The 20,945-nt window shown below is 41.5% G+C and overlaps 1 protein-coding gene across 3 annotated transcripts in view; it reads left to right on the top strand.

Annotated features, from left to right (window-relative positions):
* The window catches only part of prdm6 (PR domain containing 6), a 33,788-nt gene that overhangs the window by 7,209 nt on the left and 5,634 nt on the right, over positions 1–20,945 (top strand). Inside the window, exons 3-9 of one of the 3 annotated variants that reach the window (XM_086075254.1) lie at positions 201–757; positions 5,134–5,285; positions 5,463–5,618; positions 8,980–9,050; positions 10,419–10,543; positions 10,735–11,134; positions 15,398–15,574. In XM_086075254.1, the coding sequence (XP_085931380.1) occupies positions 214–757; positions 5,134–5,285; positions 5,463–5,618; positions 8,980–9,050; positions 10,419–10,543; positions 10,735–11,134; positions 15,398–15,574 (1,625 nt within the window). In that variant the 5' untranslated portion in view covers positions 201–213. Of the gene's footprint in view, positions 1–200; positions 758–5,133; positions 5,286–5,462; positions 5,619–8,979; positions 9,108–10,418; positions 10,544–10,734; positions 11,135–15,397; positions 15,575–20,945 lie in introns of all 3 variants that reach the window. The other 2 variants (XM_086075253.1, XM_086075255.1) reach the window with 2 other exon arrangements.

The following is a 20,945-nucleotide window of genomic DNA, read 5'->3' as shown; positions in this document are numbered from 1 at the left end:
TTGTGATTTTTAAGTACAGTATTATATATGAATTGAAATTGACGACAACACTTTTATGTCCTAAAATGACTTCTTAGGAAAAAGATGACTTGCATGTCATTCATATGATGGATTTGTATTGAGCAAATGGAATGGTTGAGATGATTGACAGCTGTCGTGTCCCCCCCCCCCGCCCCCCCCCCCCCCCCCCCCCCGTGCAGACGGCGTGGCGCCATGCTGAAGCCGGGCGAGGCGTCGGCGTCGGCGTCGGCCTTCCTCAAAGTGGACGCCTCGTCGTACTTGCATCACTGGCAGCAGCTTTTCCCGCACACGCCGCTCAAGCCGCCCCTACCCTCACCCTCGGGCCCCCCGCTCTGCACCTCCTCGTCGGGGCCCGCCGCCGCCCTGGCGCCCTCCTCGTCCTCCTCGGTGGCGGTCGCCCAACTTCCTCTGGCCCAGCACATGGCGCTCTACGGGCAGGCCCTGGCTCCGGCGGGCCCCGGGGGTCCCGGAGGGGACGCGGCGGGGGTGGTCCCCCCTGCTGAAAACCCGGCGGTGGTACGCCTCCTGCAGGTGAAGGAGCAGAGCTGCGTGGGCGTGGGCGTGGTGTCGTCCAGCGTGAAGAGCGTCGGCGGCGAGGAAGGCGGGAAGACGGCCACGTCGGTGCAGGCGGGGGGCAGGATGAAGCTGACCGCCGAGGAGTTGGACTACTTCCTGTACGGGCAACAGAGGATGGAGATCATCCCCATCAGCAGCCACAACGCCGACGTCAACAACCGTACGCGCACACACGCACATTTCTATTTTTTTACAAAGGTATTTTTTTTTGTATTTTAATAGTTTACATTTTTCAATTAATCAGTTGAAATATAATTATCCCTTATTTTATCGTTTTAAATATTTCTCAATATTCAGTTTTTATGCTTTTAAAGTAATTTTGCTTTATATTTTATATTTTAAAAAAAATTACAATATTTTTTCTAATTATACATTCTGAATTTAAAGTATTTTAAATTTAATGATCAAACATTTCATTCCTAGAGCATTAAATTCATTTTATTGTTAATTTTTGTTTTCCAGTTTTAATTGTCATTTGTTTTCGTTTTCATTTTAATATGAAATCAAATACGTTTTTTTCTCAACAATTTTAAAAAATATTCAACATTTTAAATATGCAGTGAAATATTTTATACCTCAAATAATCTATTGTTTTACAAAATTCACTCTTTGGATGTACTTTAATATTTCATTCAAACTACATATATTTGATAATAGTAATAATAGTATAAAATAAAAACATTTTACTCTTGTTAAATATTATATTCCTCAAATTCCTTGTGCACTACCGCCGTGTAAATATATATATATATATATATATATATATATATATATATATATATATTTTTTTTTTTTTTAAACATTCAACAAAAACTACATCTAAAAGAAAAAGTCAATTAAAAAAAAAACATCTTTAATGTACAAACTCTGTCAGTATAAAAAAAAAGTCAAGGGAAAATACATATTTTTGAAATGATGGTGCATTATTTTCGACATGTGACATGAGAGGTCAGCGGCTCCGAGCTGTGATTGATTATCAATCAGATTTCACTTGCAAATTATTGATCAGCGAAATGAATAATCTGCACTTAATGCGTCATTGAACGTGAGCACTGCGTATTTAATACAAACGTTTCAATAGTTTGTCATTCATAAAAAAATACATTTCAAATAAACACGACAAATTTAACATTTAAAAAAAATGTATAATTGTATTTTTGTGTCTTTAAATCGCATTACAGTTGATGAGTACATTTGATGATGAACATTTGAATTTTCAATCTCAGCAAAATTGTTTTTCTCCGTCACGTGTGTTTGTGGCCATCACGCCTTGGCGGTGTTGAAACTTGTCATGAAAGTGACGTGATGAAGATGTGTGTGCGTGTGCGCGCGCGGACGCGCGTGTGCGTGTGTGTGATAAAACGGTTCATCAGCAGTAATCTGCGTCGATACGCGCCGGCAGGCCCGATGAGGGATGGCGGGACAAGCGGGAATTAATTGCTGCATATAGTTTTGCGTTGGGGAAGGGGGGGGGCACAACGTGGGGGGGGGTGGGGGGCACAAAATGGGGGATGTGCTGGGTGATGAGGGGGACGAGAAGAGGGGGGATCGATCCAGCGGAGCGCTATTTATCATCCCAACACAACCATATGGAGGTCCCGGGGGCCACGCTCATGCGTGTGTGTGTGCGTGAAAGTGAAGTGTTTAGTGTGTAAATAAAGCAGTCTCGCAAACACACACACACACACTAAAAATAATAATATACTCTACAGTAAGTAGCGTTCTGTTTAGTCACATGACCTGACATGCTAAAGTTGTTGATTTGAAAACGTGTTGACGTCGTGATTTGAGATACTTTGACAAAGTACCACAACAATGCAAGAAATATGATCTTTCATTGAGTTTTATTTGTACTTTTATTGATTCATTTTCATTTTTGTATTTTATCGCCGCCCGCCACGTCAACTGCGCGTCCCACGCGGCTCCTGGATTTGACACAAAGTAACCGGCACAACCGATTTAGGGTGTGCGTGTGTGTGTGAGTGTGTGTTTTTTTTAAAACAGTTTGCGTCTTGAGTTGGCACATTTATTGAACAACAAATTTAGCATATTAAACAATAAGTTCAATGTATTCAACAAAAAAATTATTTTACTGTCAAGAAATGTTAGTTATTTATCAAGACAAATTAACTTTATTCATCAACATGTTTTTTTTCTTTATTAAGTTATCTTTATTTATGTAGCACTTCTTGATCAACTGCTTTTATTTTTAATTCAATACATTACCCGTCAACTACTTTAACTCATTAACCAATTCATTGTATAAACAAATGCTATTTTTATTCAACAATTAAGAAATTCCCTTTTTTCCACCAATTTTTATCTTCTTAATTTTGATCAACAAATTTAATGAATGAATCAAGGAATGTAATTTATAACTGTTATTAATAACTGTATATCAGTGAATTCATTCATCAACATATACGACCAACAATATTCTTTAATGAATCCAGAACTGTCATTTATAAGTTAACAAATGTTTTTTAATCAACAAATGTAAATTATTAAATTGAACTTATTCAACAAATCTACTTTTCAATTAACAAAAATATAACATGCAAGTACAAATGTAGTTTTTTTAATTTAAATTAGTTTTACATTTAAATGATCGAAAAATGTTCATTATTCATTAGCATACATAGTTTTTGACTGACAAATTTAATTTGTGAATCAAGAAATAAAAAATTTGAATAAAATTATGAACACATTTTAGTTATTGAAATCCACAAAAATAATAACACATTTTCATGTGATGTAATTCAAAAGAATATCTTTGTTTTTTAACATTTGAAACACAACACGCACACATTTACAGTGAATGAGTGTGTAGGTGTTGCTAGGCAACATGGAAACAAGCTTGTGATTGTCGTGAGATCCGATTGCGGCTGCGTCAACTCACAAAGTTTTCCCGCGCGTCCTTAAGTGGGAATGTTTGTTTGACATTGTTCCCGTTTAGCGGAGCATTAAGAAGTCGGCAGCCGCGTACTTCATGACTTCATCCGTCAGCAGCCGTCACTCTTCCTGCGTCGCCGATATTTCACTTTTGGGAAAAAACGCAAAAGAAAACAAGCGGGACTTCCTGCTGGGAATTTTTCAGTCCAGATAATCATCAGCGTGTCAATTATTGACGTCAATTAGTGTCACACTTCATCACGCTGCGCTGCTTGCGACCGACGCTTTTCACCCCGACAAGCTCGGGCCGGAAATATGTCAGGAATGATTTCAATGTGGCCAAAGCAAACATTAAAACTAAAAAAAAAATACTTTTAAAAACAGCACATTCAGAAAACAACGTGAACACAGAGTGGACAAGGTCGTGTGAAACAGGTTCAGAACTGATATGAATCAAGTGTGAATACATGAATCAGATGTGAACTATTTGTGAAAGGAATGGGAACCGCATGTGAACCAGACGGTGTGAAATCAGGTACGAACCAGGTTTGAAATTGTTGGGAATCAGGTGGGAATGCAACGCGAGTCAGATGTGGCTTGTATGTGAACGATGCGTAAGCGCATGTGGAGCAGAGATTGCGAAATCAGTTCTCAACCAGGTTTAATACACCATCAACTGTTGTGAAGTAGTTGTGAGAACATTGATAACACAGCGATGTCGTTTGAAACCAGTTTGAAACCAGTGTGAGCCAGTTGGAACTATATGAGTTAGATGTGAACTCGTTGTAAAAGCAGTAGGAACGCCGTGTGGACCAGATTCAAAACTGGTGTGAAACAAGTGTGAACCAGATTGTGTGAACCAGGTTTGAATTTGGTTTGAAGCAGATTGTGTGAAATTTAGGTGTGAAACAAATTTGATACAGCGTAAGCTAAATCTGAATCGGGTGTGAAAACAACATCAAGCAGATGTCAACTACTGAAGATGTCGTCCACACTGGGTTTAAAACATGTGAACCAGGTGTGAATGCAGCGTCACTCAGGAGTGAACCAGTTGTGACAGCTGTGTGAACAGAGTGAGAATCAGGGTAGTGTGAACCAGTTTTGAAACTGCTGTGACTTTGAGCCGTGTGTAAATCTGGCTGTGAAAGCAGTGGAAACAGTGTTGACCAACCAGTGTTATCTTGGTTCCAAACTGGTGTGAATCGGGTGTGACCCCGCTGTAAACATGTTAACTCGGAGTGAAACAGGCGTTGCCAGGTCTGAATCTAATTAGGAAATAAAAAAAAAACGGTTCCTGTGTGTACACAGTGTTTACCAGATCATGTGGCTAAGCTAATAACCAGATTTGAAGCCATAATAAAGCAGATGTAAACATGTTGTGAACACAACAATGAACCAGGTAGAAACCAGATGGGAACCAGTATGAAGCAAATTGTTTGACTGAGGTATGAACCCAGGTACGCCTGTTGTGAACTTGGTGAACATAGTGTGACTCAGGTGTCAACCAGGTTGGACCATGTGAATATAATCTGGACCAGATCGTGCGAACCAGTTTCGAAACAGGTGTAGATGTAAACGCCTTAGTAGTGCGACTGGGATGAAATGTTTCCTGAATGTTCCTTAATTCTGAACATTTCCTCGCAGGCTGCGACATGTGTGCGGACAACCGTAATGGCGAGTGTCCCATGCACGGACCGCTTCACTCCCTGCGGAGGCTGGTGGGCACCAGCAGCTCCACCCCGGCACCCCTCACCCTTCCCGACGTTCCCGACTGGCTCAGAGATCTGCCCCGAGAGGTGAGCGCCCCTCAGAGAGGTGTCGCACTGGAGTCACATGACTTGACTCCAGTCGGACTCAAGTCGCCATGCTTGGGATTTGGGACTAAAACTTCCGATGGACTCACTCGACTTGTGTTAGACTTAAGCCAAGTTCTGCTTGAAACGCTTCATCCGTCGATTCGCTTGTTTGTGCAGGTGTGTCTGTGCACCAGTACGCTTCCCGGCCTGGGTTACGGAATCTGCGCCGCCCAGAGAATTCCCCAGGGCACCTGGATCGGACCCTTCCAGGGAACGCCCCTCATGCTGGACAAAGTCCGTTGCGGAGCCAGGAATACACGGCACTTGTGGGAGGTAACAGAGACATCATTTTGTTGACCTTTTTAACTACAACATGATTGGAAAAAACGGCGTGAATGATGACGATATCCAAATTGGGATCTCTTATGAAAACTAAATGCACCGGGTGTGAAAGCAACGTGACCACATTTTGTGAACGAGACAGTGTGACTCGAGTGTGAGCCAGGTTTGCCAGGTCTTAATCGGACAGGGAACGCAATGTGAATCAAATCAAAGCTAAATTGGGACCCAGTGTGAATGCGCTGGGTCCACCAGATTGTTCCACTGAGGTGTAAACTCGTTATTATCCAGGTGAGAACCAGGTTTAAATTGGGCATGATACTGCGTTCACGTCCGATTCAATGTGACGCGCATATTGTGAATCGCGTGCGACTAAAGACAATTTGAACCAGATAGAAACTATTTGCATGCACTTTCTACCTGGTTCACATTGTCTTCATGCTCCCGATTCAGGTGTGAACCAGGTCTGAATTGGGCACAATGTGAACTAGGTTGAAACTAAAGGGGACTAGTTTATACCTGGGTCACTACTATTCCCATTTAATTTCTACCTCTTTCATATTGTGTTCATTTCTGATTCAAACCTGCTTCACACCCGATTCACAATATCTCTGTGTCACACAGCTTTCACACCTGATTCACATTAGGTGTGAACTCTCATGCGTAAGCACTGAAACGACTGTGTAGCAGACAGCGTGCTGGAAGTTCGAGAACGGCATGAACCAGATGTAAACACGGTGCTTTGAAGTTGTAGTTTTCCGTGTTGAAGCCCAACAAGGAAGCTGAAGATTCCTGTTGGACGGCTGCGGAAAAGCGATGAAGTCGTCACGAGGCCGTCACGGCCGAGCTGTCGTCAAGAAGCCGACGGCGGCGGCGGCGGCGGCGGCAAAGAAAGCAAAGCAAAGCTCGCTCGCTCGGCGGCCAAATATTTTGCTAACGCGACGCCCGCAAGGATTCCCACAATCCTACTGGGCCTGTCGGAATGTCGTAAAAGGCTTTTATTTGCTAGCCTTCCATCCTTCGACGCTTTATTAAACAACCGCACATGACATCACCGCCACGGCGCTCGCTGTGTCTGCAAGGGATTTTATTTATGGCGACTTGTGATTGTCAAAAAACAAACTTTTTTTAGCTGGTTTGTTGTCTTTGGACTGTAGGTGGCGCTGGTACTAAAGTAATGGCGTTGTTAAGATGCCACAAAATGGATTCCTTCTCTGTCACATTTCCACCACTTTGGGTCACATTTCATTTGACATTCATGTTACAGTAACAACAAAATCCTTGTGTGTGTGTGCATGTGCATGCATTTGGTGGTACCTGATTGGTTGCGTCGTGCTGGCCCCACCCCCTCACGCTAGTAGTGTGAGAAAGCATAGTGAGCGCTTGTGCAAATATTTTGGGACGTCTGATTAGCTGATGGATGAGGCGGTTCACTGAGAGCGCTGCAGCGGCCGCTTGCTGGTCCACACTGTTGATCCTGGTTCTGCTTCTGGTTCTAAATAGGATTCCTGCCGTGCGATAATGTGTGAAAGACTCTTTGTTTAGATTTGTGATGATCTTTTTGTGACACGTTGAACGTTTCAAAGGCCCGCCGCACATTGAGCGACGTGGCTTAACGCGACTTAACTGAACCGTCGCAAACAAATTACAGTTGGCGACGACTCCCGACACACCTGGCGATTGACCCTCGCACTCGCGACGACAACAGCAAAACTGCAACCCCTGGTCTACTTATCAGGAAATACATATTAAATGTGCTCTATAAAAATGCAGATCATGTGTTAAGGTATAAACACCATGTGAACCTGGTGTGAAATCAGTTTAAACAGCAAACCATGTATGAACACATTCTGGTAGTGTGCAACAGGTTGGAAGTAGGTAAAGCAGTGTGGACTAGTTAGTGTGAACAAAGTGTTATCCAGGTTTGAAACCGATATGACCGAAATGTGAAAGCATTGTGAACACAGTATTGCCCGAATAGAATCAGATGGGAACCAGGTTTTAAACATTGATGAATCAGATGAGAATATAATGTGAATGTAGTGTCGACACAATGTGATGATTTATGAATCCGATACACTTCAAACATGCTGTAGTACCAAATGGTGTGAAACTGGTATGAGCCAGGTGTGAAAGTAAAGCAGTTGCGAGCAGTAGAAATAAAATGTGAACCAGTTGGGAACTGGTCTTGAAAGCAGTGTGAACACTATACGGACCAGACATCAATAGGGTGGCACCACAATGTGTGACGCACATCTGAACCAGATGTGGACATGGTGAACCTGACAATATGGAGTGAACCCGGTTTGAAACGGATGGAGAACGGGTGTAAACGTGAACCAGATTTGAATCCAATGTGAATGAATGTGGTGTAAAAGCAGTGGGATGCGAACACACTGCGTTACCAGATGGTACAAACCAGATTTGAATGTGGTTTGAATCAGGTTTGAATCAGGAACATCACTATGTTTCTTTTTCATGATATTTTCTTATGTTTTGTTTTTGCATCTCCCTCAATGGAAGATGACAAAGTGTGGCCGGTAATCATCTGGAAAACCATGAAGGGGGGGGATGAGTAGTGTGATGAAGAGGGGTTGCGATGAAGAGGAGGCTGAGGGCGTGTAGAAAAGGAGGTGATGAAGAGAGCAGATAACGGCAGAATTAGTGCGTTTGATTGATTTTGTGTACAACTCAAGCGTGGGATCATTGATCTTCACTCACAAACACTTTTACACCATTTGGACTCCATAAGATCAACAACAGCACTGCACTGTCACCAAAGCTGCCCGATGCAAAGTCATGCTAGGAGATACTTTTTGATCATACATGGGATGCGAGGCGATGCTCGGTGGTCCGGCCTTCCCGAAATAAAAAACTGTTATCGGCGTGACAAAGTGCTAAAAATCTTAGCTGGCTCGTGCGCGTGCTAAGTGTGTTTTATCACCTCGTGTGTGACGTGTGTGCGCGCGCTAAGTGTGTTTATCGCGACGTGTGTGTGCTAAGTGTGTATGTCACACTTTGCTTTTGATAACCATGACTGCATTAGTGGCTTCTTTCACACAAACACACGTCACACGCGTCATGATAAACACACCTAATGCACACACACTAGCATGTGAAACCTTTGAAGTCAAACAAGGATAATGTAATGAGACAGAAGAAAGTGTTGAAAACGTTAAACACACTTTTGTTGGCAACATTCAGCTAAATGATGTCTTTTACACTTTATACATTTACATTAGGGTATAAACACAATGAAGAACCATTCGGTATGAACCAGGTTGAAAATAGATATGACCAGGTATGAACACAAAAGCAGACTTGAAACTTATGTGTTCCGTGTCTGCGTTTTCAGATTTACGACTCCGAGGGAACGTTGTGTCACTTCCTGGACGGCAACGATCCGGCTAAATCAAGCTGGATGAGGTACATCCGATGCGCCCGACACTGCGGAGAGCAGAACATGATGGTCGTTCAGTACAGGTACAAACACGCTAATGCTAAATGCTAACTCTTAGCTTTGTCGTCAAGACCTACTAAACAAACCAGTATACAAAAATTCGCACTTCATAGAACAATCTTAGCTTTTACTTAGCACATAGCATTGTTATATTTTATCTTATGATCATTTAGCTAATGTTAGAACACGCTAGTTTTGTTTTAGCCTAGCATTGTTTATTTGAGCTTAGCTTATTTTAGCCTAGTTTAGTTTTATTTGAGCATTATTTTTTGGTTAGTCAACCACAGTTTTACCTTACGATGTATTAGTTTAGTCTATCTTAACTTTGCAATTTTTTTTTAGCCTAGCATCATTTCAAATATTTTAGCCTATCTTAGATTACTGTATCTTACAGTAGATTTGACTCAATTAGCCTAGTTACAGCACTTCTTTAGACCTAATCGCTAATGTGGCTAATGCTAAAGCACTTCTTTGGAAGTCAGAAGTTGCCTCGTGTCAAGTGTGTTTTATTTTCTCTTAGTGCAGCTGGGAGGGGTGGGGCCAACATGACAACACAATCAGGAGAGGCCGAGCTATAAATCAAACATACCCCTGACCTCACAGCAGATAAAACGAAAGAATTAGGTAGCGGGTGGGTGGGGTGGTGTTTGATGCTGCACTGAGGCGGGTGGTGTCGCACATCAAAGAGTCTCATCAGGCGGTCAGGTATGAAAAACAAACACGCCTGCTGCCTCCACTGTGACACATCTTCTGTGTTTTCTTACCAACAACAAAAGTGCTGTAATACCCAACGCAAACAAATGCTTCACTTATGCTTTATAATGTGTGTTGAAGTCACAGGGTAAACATACATGTGAACATTTTCTTTGCTGAACTCGCTAGTCTGGAGTTAATGAAAATAGATTAAACTAATGTAAACTAGGCTAAATTATCCTAAGCTAAGTTAAAGTAAAGACTGCTATGCTAAGCTAAACACTGTTAAAGTAAGATAAAACTACTGTAAATCTAAAACAAACTGTGTTAGGCTCAGATAAAGTAAGCTAAGATAGACTAAGTTATTAATAAACAGCTAGGCAAAGTAAATGCTAAAATAAACATTGCTATGCAATGCGATGCTATCACTTTTGTGAAGTGCTTTAGCATTCACCAGATTAGCAATAGCAATTTGGTCCAAAGAAGTGCTTTAGCATTAGCAACATTAGCGATAGGGGTCCAAAAAAGTGCTTTAGCATTAACCACATTAACGATTGGGTCCAAATAAGTCCTTTAGCATTAGCCACCTTTGTAATGAGGTCTAAATAGATCCTTCAACAATTTGTGTTTATGCATTTTAGGTCTAGCATCTTCTACCGGGCGTGTCTGGACATCCCTCGAGGCAGCGAGCTCCTAGTCTGGTACAATGACTCGTACACTTCCTTCTTCGGAATTCCGCTGCAGTGTGTCGCTCAGGACGAAAACCGTGAGACTTTTTCTTTCTTTCTTCTAGAATGCTATCATGCTACCACGGCGCTAATGAGACTAGAATACATGTAGAACATGGATCCTAATTTGAACATGTCGAGAATATGGACATAAAACTAAATCTTCCTTCCTTGTAGAACTTCTTAAACACAAACCCAATGTTCAAAAGTCGTTGTTTTGCGTGCACAGTGAACGTCCCCACGTCCGTGTCGGAGGTGATGTCTCGTCAGGAGTCCTTACAACAACAACAACAACAACAACAACAACAACAATCCTTCGGCAAGAGCGGCAAAGCGACGTCCGCGTCGGCGTCCGCGTCGTCGAGCGTGCGCTCCATGGTGTTTCCTCAGATGGCGTGCAGCAGAAGTTTCTCCATGCTGGACAGGAGCGGCGCGCCCTTCCCGCCGTCCGAGTCGTCCTTCGGCCATCTGTCCTCCAAGAACCAAAGAGTCCTGGCCAGTCCCACGTCCACCAGCCAGCTCAGCAGCGAGTTCAGCGACTGGCATCTGTGGAAGTGCGGACAGTGCTTCAAGACCTTCACGCAGAGGATCCTGCTGCAGATGCACGTCTGCCCGCAGAACCCCGACAGGTCCGTAAACAACACCTAATACACCAGCACAAGTATGAACTGGTTTTGAACCGGAAGAGACAGGACTAGACTCAACGAGACTAAGTATCATAGAGAATGAAGTGAAATGGATGAGACTTGACTGGACTGGAATAGAATAGACTGGACCACAATAATATTTCCTTGATTAGTCAGGATGAGACTAGACTATACTAATAGACTAGACTGGATTAGACTTGACAGGACAGGACTGGACTAGACTAAACTGGAGGTAGGCTACAATAGACAGGACTGGACTAGGCTAGACTAGAAAAAAGTACAATACAGTGTACGAGACTAGGCAGGGCGAGGGTACTGGACCACGGTAGAACCTATTAGACTAGACAGGATGAGACTTGAATAGACCGGATGTTACTGAACTGGAGAAGACGAGACAGGTCTGGAGAAGATCGAATTGGACTAGAATAGTCTGCAGTAGACTGCACTCGATTTAAAAAGACGTGATTTGATTAGTTTAGAACCCGGACTAGACAGGAGTCGAGTAGACTCAAGTCAACTCGACAGACTGGACTCGGAAAGGCTAGACTGGACTAGAATGGCCTGCGGATGTGCTAGACTAGACTGAACTAGACTGGAAGTGATTTTGCTGCACTCGACAGAAGTAACAACATAAAACGTGAATAGAAGTGCATACTTAGTTACGTGATACAAAGTGTGCGTATGTGTGTGCGTAAATGAGTCACGACGACTTCACGTACACGCACGCAGGATCTATTGGAGAATTTCTGCTTATCTTCATATTGTGCAATGTGTGTGTTGGTGTGCGTTTGTGCATAAATCACGGTAGCGGCGGTGGAGAAATTGTGGTTGTCACGGTGACGGGCGGGCGGGGCCAGTGTCACTGGGTCAATAAATGAAAAAGGAGATGAAAAAGTGTCTGCTGATGTGCAAAATGTCAATAACAACATTTTATCCACACCACTCGTCTCCATGACAACCGGATCTTAATTGACTTCTGCGAACGTTGAGACTTTACACGACAGAAATAAGATCGACATTTCATTGGAGAGTCGTTTCAAAATCTAGTACCTGGACTTTGGAACGTATGGCGGGACCATTGAAACTTTGTATTTATTTATTTTTATTTTTACTTTTGACGAGTCCTGGAGCGTTTTCTGAACATGTGATTATGATCCTTGTAGTACACGTTGGTCATGTGACGACCACGTGATGATCATATGAGCAAGCTGCACTTTTCATCAATAGTGCAGACATGATGAAGATGATGATGACAGGAAGATGTGACACGTGTGTGTGCGCGTGTGTGCGTGTGCACGCAGATGATTGATTGTGTATTGATGAAGTGTGAGTGCTGATTTATTATCTCTGCTCTCAAGCACACCAACACCAACATGTCTTCAACACGCACGCACGCACGCACGCACACACACACACACACACACACATAAACACACGGTGCAAAAACACACTGACTTGAACCCTAACCCAAGCAGTTAAAACCTTCATTTGAAACCCTAACACAAACTTGAAAGGCTGATTTCAAACCAGTGCTGGTGTTTAATAAAACTAGAGCTAGAGAGTTTTAAATTAGACAAACCCCAGTTTAAAACTTTGAGCCTTGTTTGAAACCCTAACTGTAGATAGAAACCCTACAAAAACTAAAAACTGTAACCATTTGTTTAAAATCCTAACCCAGGCTTAAAAGCCTAATTTGAGTATGGATTTTAAACCCTAATTTCAAAGCCTAACCGTTTGCTAACTCTGATTTGGGAGCGTAATTTAAGACCCTAGCCCCGATTTAAAACCCTCATTTAAAATCCTATCCTTTGTCTAAACTCTAACTCTGGCTAGAAACCCTACTTTAAAACCCTAAGATTAGTTTAAAACCCTAAACCCGGCTTGAACCCCTAAATTGAAGTCATAACATGGTTTTGAAACCCTAATTTCAAAGCCTTGCAGTTTGCAAACTCTGGTTTTAGAGCCTAATTTAAGACCCTAACCCTGATTTACAACCCTAATTTGAAATTCTATCCTTTGTCTAAAGGTTTGAAACCTTAAGTTTAGTTTGAAACCCTAAACCATGCTTGAACCCCTAATTTCGAAACCTTGACACTAACATAAAAGCCCAATTTCAAACCCTAACTCAGACTTGAAACCATATCGGAAAAGCCCAACCTGGTATTAAATACTACTTAATTTTGTTTCAAACCCAAGCCTTAAACCCTAAACCTGGCTTAAAAATTTGAGCCTGGTTTGAAACCCCAACCCTAACTTTTCAATGCCCACTGCAAATCCCTAACCCCTTGTTTAAAACCTTAACCCAAACTTGAAGCCCTAGTTTGAAATCAAAGGACGGATTTGAAACCCTAATTTCAAAACCGAACCATTGTTCCCGGTTTGAAAGCCTAATTCAAGACTTAAATCCAATTTTGTTTGAAATCCTAACCACCATGCTCAAATCTATTTGAAACCCTAACCCTGATTTGAAACCGTGAGCCGAGTTTGAACCCCTGACTTTGTGTCTTAAAACCCTACTTCAAAAACCCAATGCCTTTATTTTTCTAACCTTATTTGCAAGCCCAAGTCTAGAATCAATTCTGTCTTGAAACCATAAACCTCATTTGAAACCCTAATTTAAACGTGTCATATGAAAATGTGTGTGTGTGTTTCACCAGGTAACGTGTTGTCAGTGACTGCTAGTTGTCGTGTTGATGTTGTTGACAGACACACTGAAACTTTTCACCCCCCCATCCCCGTGTTGGTGTTAGCAATGTAGCCGTAGCATTTGGTTAGCACTTCATGAGGTTACTTAGTGACTTAGCTTACAGCGACGTAGCGTGCCACACAGCAAAACTAAGTAGTAGCTAGCGACTATGTTGTCCGCGGTGCAGTTGGGAAGATGCTAGCACGCACGCGCACACGCACACACGCACACACACTAGTGTGTAATAAACAATAAGTGTGCATTCGTCTCGGCGCCGCACTTGAATAAATAAATCAAAAAGTTCCTCCCATTGATCACTCCAAGAATTCCCGATCGATGTTGGCCTCCTAGAAAAGCGCAAATTAATAAATAATAAATAATACACACCATCGGCAGCGCTTATACAGCTGATAAATGAGTGTGTGCGCACACACACTTTTGTGTGAAAAACTGCAAGTGAGGATATTTTGTTTTTTTTAACCATGTGTGGAAATGTACATTTCTGTCTAAATGTGTTTGATTGTGTGTGTGTGTGGGGGTGGGGGTGTGTGAGTTTGTGTTTTGGTGTACATCTCCGTTTGTTTATGTGTAAATGTAAATCTTTATGTGTGTGCCTATTAAAAGTGTGTGTAAATGTGTGTTTGCGGGCGTGAGTATAAAGTTGTGTTTGCTGTCGTGCTGTCCATCAGGAGGCGCCACAGATCAAAGTTGTTCCTCCAAGCTAAGCCGCTTAGCTAGCAACAGCGTTCGTTTGTTGTTGTGTGATCAGCCAACCACAACCCCGGCGGCAACTTGAGACCCTAAGCACGATTTGAAACCCTACCTACAGATCCTAACTTGGAACCTTACTTTAAAAGCCTGCACCTTGTTTGAAACCTTATCTAGCTAGCTGTTCAAAAAAAAAAAGTCTACCCAAGGCTTGAAACCCTATCCCTTGTTTAATACTCTAGCCCGGGTTTAAAATCCTAATTTGAAACCCTACTTTCAAACTCTAACTCTTGTATAAAAACCCTAATCCAGACCTAAAACCTTAATTTGAAACCCCATCCAAGTCTTGAAACCCTAAAAACCAAAACCCAGGATTGAAACCCTAACCTTGACTTGAAACCCTACCACTTGTTTAAAAGCAAATGTTCCAATACTGTGATGACCACGTTCTAGTTTTGTTTGCTAATTTATGTGAACTTTAGCCTAGCTTTAGCCTCAGGTGCTAGTTAGCTAGTTTGCTAGCTAGCACCCATGGTGCTTGTTAACCTGCTAAGGAGCCTAGCTAGCACTCGGGGCTAAAGCCAATCTGTGGCAATGTTTTTGATACAATTGTATTCACTTAAAAATGTAATCAACAAAGTTTGAGGGGAAAAAAAGCACATCCTCCTAAGATTGAAAGCCAAACACTGCCTTAAAAAAGTATTTCTGTTAAGCCTACTTTTACACCCTAACCCCTCCCCCCCCTTTTTTTTTAAGAGAAAGCCCGCTTGTTGGAATCCCCAACACAATTGTAGTTGTAGTTGTTGTTGCGATGGCGTGACTGACCGGCGGCTCCTCTTGTGCCCCCGAAGGCCGTACCAGTGCGGCCACTGCTCGCTGTCCTTCTCGCAGCCGTCGGAGTTGCGCAACCACGTGGTGACGCACTCCAGCGACCGGCCCTTCAAGTGCGGCTACTGCGGCCGCGCCTTCGCCGGCGCCACCACGCTCAACAACCACATACGCACGCACACCGGAGAGAAGCCCTTCAAGTAAGTCACTGAGAGGACGCGCGCACGTGCACGCATGAACACGCGCGCACGCCATTTTGGGGCTCCTGCTAATGTATCCATGCCAAAAATTATCTTTATCTTTATCAGCCTTCTTAAAAAATATATAATAATAAACTGCCTTAAAACCGTAACACGCTAACCCCTAAGCACCTTAAGCCCTGACACATACTTTAAACCATTTACTTTTAAACCCTAAACCCTAACCCTAGTTTGAAACGCTAACCTAGTTTGAAACCCCTAATTGGAAATCCTTACCCTAAACCCTAAAATTAGTTTTAAACCCTACTTTGAAACCCTAACCCTAGTTGGAAACGCTAATCTAGTTTGAAACCCTAATTGGAAACCCTAAACCCTAAAATTAGTTTTGAGCCCTACTTTGAAACCTGGAACCTAGTTTGAAACTCTTAGTTTGAAACCCTAACCATAGTTTGAAACCCTAATTGGAAACCCTAACTCTAAACCCTAAAATGAGTTTTGAACCCTACTTTGAAACCCGGAACCTAGTTTTAAACCCTAACCCTAGTTGGAAACCCTAACCCTAGTTTGAAACGCTAACCTAGTTTGAAACCCTAATTGAAAACCCTAAACCCTAAAATTAGTTTTGAACCCTACTTTGAAACTTGGAACCTAGTTTTAAACCCTAACCCTAGTTGAAAAACCCTAACCCTAGTTTGAAACGCTAACCTAGTTTGAAACCCTAATTGAAAACCCTAAACCCTAAAATTAGTTTTGAACCCTACTTTGAAACCTGGAATTTAGTTTGAAACCCTAATTCTAGTTGGAAACCCTAAACCCTAAAATTTGTTTTGAACCCTAGTTTGAAACCCTAACCTTAGTTTGAAACCCTAACCCTAGTTTGAAACCCTAATTGGAAACCCTAACCCTAAACCCTAAAATTAGTTTTGAACCCTACTTTGAAACCTGGAACCTAGTTTGAAACCCTAACCCTAGTTTGAAACCCTAACCCTAGTTTGAAACCCTAATTGGAAATCCTAACCCTAAACCCTAAAATTAGTTTTGAACCCTACTTTGAAACCTGGAACTTAGTTTGAAACCCTAATCCTAGTTTGAAACCCTAATTGGAAACCCTAAACCCTAAAATTTGTTTTGAACCCTACTTTGAAACCTGGAACCTAGTTTGAAACCCTAACCCTAGTTTGAAACCCTAATTGGAAACCCTAACCCTAAACCCTAAAATTAGTTTTGAACCCTACTTTGAAACCTGGAACCTAGTTTGAAACCCTAACCCTAGTTTGAAACGCTAACCTAGTTTGAAACCCTAAAATTAGTTTTGAACCCTACTTTGAAACCTGGAACCTAGTTTGAAACCTTAACCCTAGTTTGAAACCCTAACCCTAGTTTGAAACCCTAATTGGAAACCCTAAACCCTAAAATTAGTTTTGAACCCTACTTTGAAACCTGGAACTTAGTTTGAAACCCTAATCCTAGTTTGAAACCCTAATTGGAAACCCTAAAATTTGTTTTGAACCCTACTTTGAAACCTGGAACCTAGTTTGAAACCCTAACCCTAGTTTGAAACCCTAATTGGAAACCCTAAACCCTAAAATTAGTTTTGAACCCTACTTTGAAACCTGGAACCTAGTTTGAAACCCTAACCCTAGTTTGAAACCCTAACCCTAGTTTGAAACCCTAACCCTAGTTTGAAACCCTAACCCTAGTTTGAAACCCTAATTGGAAACCCTAACCCTAAACCCTAAAATTAGTTTTGAACCCTACTTTGAAACCTGGAACTTAGTTTGAAACCCTAATCCTAGTTTGAAACCCTAATTGGAAACCCTAAAATTTGTTTTGAACCCTACTTTGAAACCTGGAACCTAGTTTGAAACCCTAACCCTAGTTTGAAACCCTAATTGGAAACCCTAACCCTAAACCCTAAAATTTGTTTTGAACCCTACTTTGAAACCTGGAACCTAGTTTGAAACCCTAACCCTAGTTTGAAACGCTAACCTAGTTTGAAACCCTAAACCCTAAAATTAGTTTTGAACCCTACTTTGAAACCTGGAACTTAGTTTGAAACCCTAATCCTAGTTTGAAACCCTAATTCTAGTTGGAAACCCTAAAATTTGTTTTGAACCCTACTTTGAAACCTGGAACCTAGTTTGAAACCCTAATTGGAAACCCTAAACCCTAAAATTAGTTTTGAACCCTACTTTGAAACCTGGAACCTAGTTTGAAACCCTAACCCTAGTTTGAAACCCTAATTGGAAACCCTAAACCCTAAAATTAGTTTTTAACCCTACTTTGAAACCTGGAACTTAGTTTGAAACCCTAATCCTAGTTTGAAACCCTAATTGGAAACCCTAAACCCTAAAATTTGTTTTGAACCCTACTTTGAAACCTGGAACCTAGTTTGAAACCCTAACCCTAGTTTGAAACCCTAATTGGAAACCCTAACCCTAAACCCTAAAATTAGTTTTGAACCCTACTTTGAAACCTGGAACCTAGTTTGAAACCCTAACCCTAGTTTGAAACCCTAACCCTAGTTTGAAACCCTAATTGGAAACCCTAACCCTAAACCCTAAAATTAGTTTTGAACCCTACTTTGAAACCTGGAACTTAGTTTGAAACCCTAATCCTAGTTTGAAACCCTTATTGGAAACCCTAAACCCTAAAATTTGTTTTGAACCCTACTTTAAAACCTGGAACTTAGTTTGAAACCCTAACCCTAGTTTGAAACCCTAATTGGAAACCCTAACCCTAAACCCTAAAATTAGTTTTGAACCCTACTTTGAAACCTGGAACCTAGTTTGAAACCCTAACCCTAGTTTGAAACGCTAACCTAGTTTGAAACCCTAATTGAAAACCCGAAACCCTAAAATTAGTTTTGAACCCTACTTTGAAACCTGGAACTTAGTTTGAAACCCTAATCCTAGTTTGAAACACTAATTCTAGTTGGAAACCCTAAACCCTAAAATTTGTTTTGAACCCTACTTTGAAACCTGGAACCTAGTTTGAAACCCTAACCCTAGTTTGAAACCCTAATTGGAAACCCTAACCCTAAACCCTAAAATTAGTTTTGAACCCTACTTTGAAACCTGGAACTTAGTTTGAAACCCTAACCCTAGTTTGAAACCCTAACCCTAGTTTGAAACCCTAACCTTAGTTTGAAACCCTAACCCTAGTTTGAAACCCTTATTGGAAACCCTAAACCCTAAAATTAGTTTTGAACCCTACTTTGAAACCTGGAACTTAGTTTGAAACCCTAATCCTAGTTTGAAACCCTAATTGGAAACCCTAAACCCTAAAATTTGTTTTGAACCCTACTTTGAAACCTGGAACCTAGTTTGAAACCCTAACCCTAGTTTGAAACCCTAATTGGAAACCCTAACCCTAAACCCTAAAATTAGTTTTGAACCTTACTTTGAAACCTGGAACCTAGTTTGAAACCCTAACCCTAGTTTGAAACCCTAACCCTAGTTTGAAACCCTAATTGGAAACCCTAACCCTAAACCCTAAAATTAGTTTTGAACCCTACTTTGAAACCTGGAACTTAGTTTGAAACCCTAATTGGAAACCCTAAACCCTAAAAAAAAATTTGAACCCTACTTTGAAACCTGGAACCTAGTTTGAGACCCTAACCCTAGTTTGAAACCCTAATTGGAAACCCTAACCCTAAACCCTAAAATTAGTTTTGAACCCTACTTTGAAACCTGGAACCTAGTTTGAAACCCTAACCCTAGTTTGAAACGCTAACCTAGTTTGAAACCCTAATTGAAAACCCTAAACCCTAAAATTAGTTTTGAACCCTACTTTGAAACCTGGAACTTAGTTTGAAACCCTAATCCTAGTTTGAAACCCTAATTCTAGTTGGAAACCCTAAACCCTAAAATTTGTTTTGAACCCTACTTTGAAACCTGGAACCTAGTTTGAAACCCTAACACTAGTTTGAAACCCTAATTGGAAACCCTAACCCTAAACCCTAAAATTAGTTTTGAACCCTACTTTGAAACCTGGAACCTAGTTTGAAACCCTAACCCTAGTTTGAAACCCTAACCCTAGTTTGAAACCCTAATTGGAAACCCTAAAATTAGTTTTGAACCCTACTTTGAAACCTGGAACCTAGTTTGAAACCCTAACCCTAGTTTGAAACCCTAACCCTAGTTTGAAACCCTAATTGGAAACCCTAAACCCTAAAATTAGTTTTGAACCCTACTTTGAAACCTGGAACTTAGTTTGAAACCCTAATCCTAGTTTGAAACCCTAATTGGAAACCATAAACCCTAAAATTTGTTTTGAACCCTACTTTGAAACCTGGAACCTAGTTTGAAACCCTAACCCTAGTTTGAAACCCTAATTGGAAACCCTAACCCTAAACCCTAAAATTAGTTTTGAACCCTACTTTGAAACCTGGAACCTAGTTTGAAACCCTAACCCTAGTTTGAAACCCTAACCCTAGTTTGAAACCCTAATTGGAAACCCTAAACCCTAAAATTAGTTTTGAACCCTACTTTGAAACCTGGAACTTAGTTTGAAACCCTAATCCTAGTTTGAAACCCTAATTGGAAACCATAAACCCTAAAATTTGTTTTGAACCCTACTTTGAAACCTGGAACCTAGTTTGAAACCCTAACCCTAGTTTGAAACCCTAATTGGAAACCTTAACCCTAAACCCTAAAATTAGTTTTGAACCCTACTTTGAAACCTGGAACCTAGTTTGAAACCCTAACCCTAGTTTGAAACCCTAACCCTAGTTTGAAACCCTAATTGGAAACCCTAACCCTAAAATTAGTTTTGAACCCTACTTTGAAACCTGGAACTTAGTTTGAAACCCTAATCCTAGTTTGAAACCCTAATTGGAAACCCTAAACCCTAAAATTTGTTTTGAACCCTACTTTGAAACCTGGAACCTAGTTTGAAACCCTAACCCTAGTTTGAAACCCTAATTGGAAACCCTAACCCTAGTTTGAAACCCTAATTGGAAACCCTAACCCTAAACCCTAAAATTAGTTTTGAACCCTACTTTGAAACCCGGAACCTAGTTTTAAACCCTAACCCTAGTTTGAAACCCTAATTGAAACCATATTCCCAATTTAGAACCCTAACCCTAATTTGAAACTTGTTTGAAATGCTAACGTAGTTTGAAACCCTACATTGTAACCTCAACTGTCATTTGAAACCCTAACCCCGTCTTTACACCTTTAAATGTAAACCCCAACTTAAAACGCTAACCCTCGTTTCAAAGCCCTTGTGTGCCGACACGCCCTCGTTTCAAAGCGCAACCTGATCCGACGTGGATGCGCGATCTTTTGTCCCGTCAGCTCGTTAGCAGCCTCCACACGCTCGTCAGGCCAAATTGAAGTTAGCGGCGCGCTAATGGACGCCGTTCCGC

Source organism: Leptonotus elevatus, chromosome 5, assembly GCF_054856555.1.
Source record: "Leptonotus elevatus isolate MCC_2025b chromosome 5, RoL_Lele_1.0, whole genome shotgun sequence".
NCBI lineage: Eukaryota > Metazoa > Chordata > Actinopteri > Syngnathiformes > Syngnathidae > Leptonotus > Leptonotus elevatus.
Note: the sequence above shows the minus strand (reverse complement) of the source record. Positions and strands in the feature narration are given on the sequence as shown.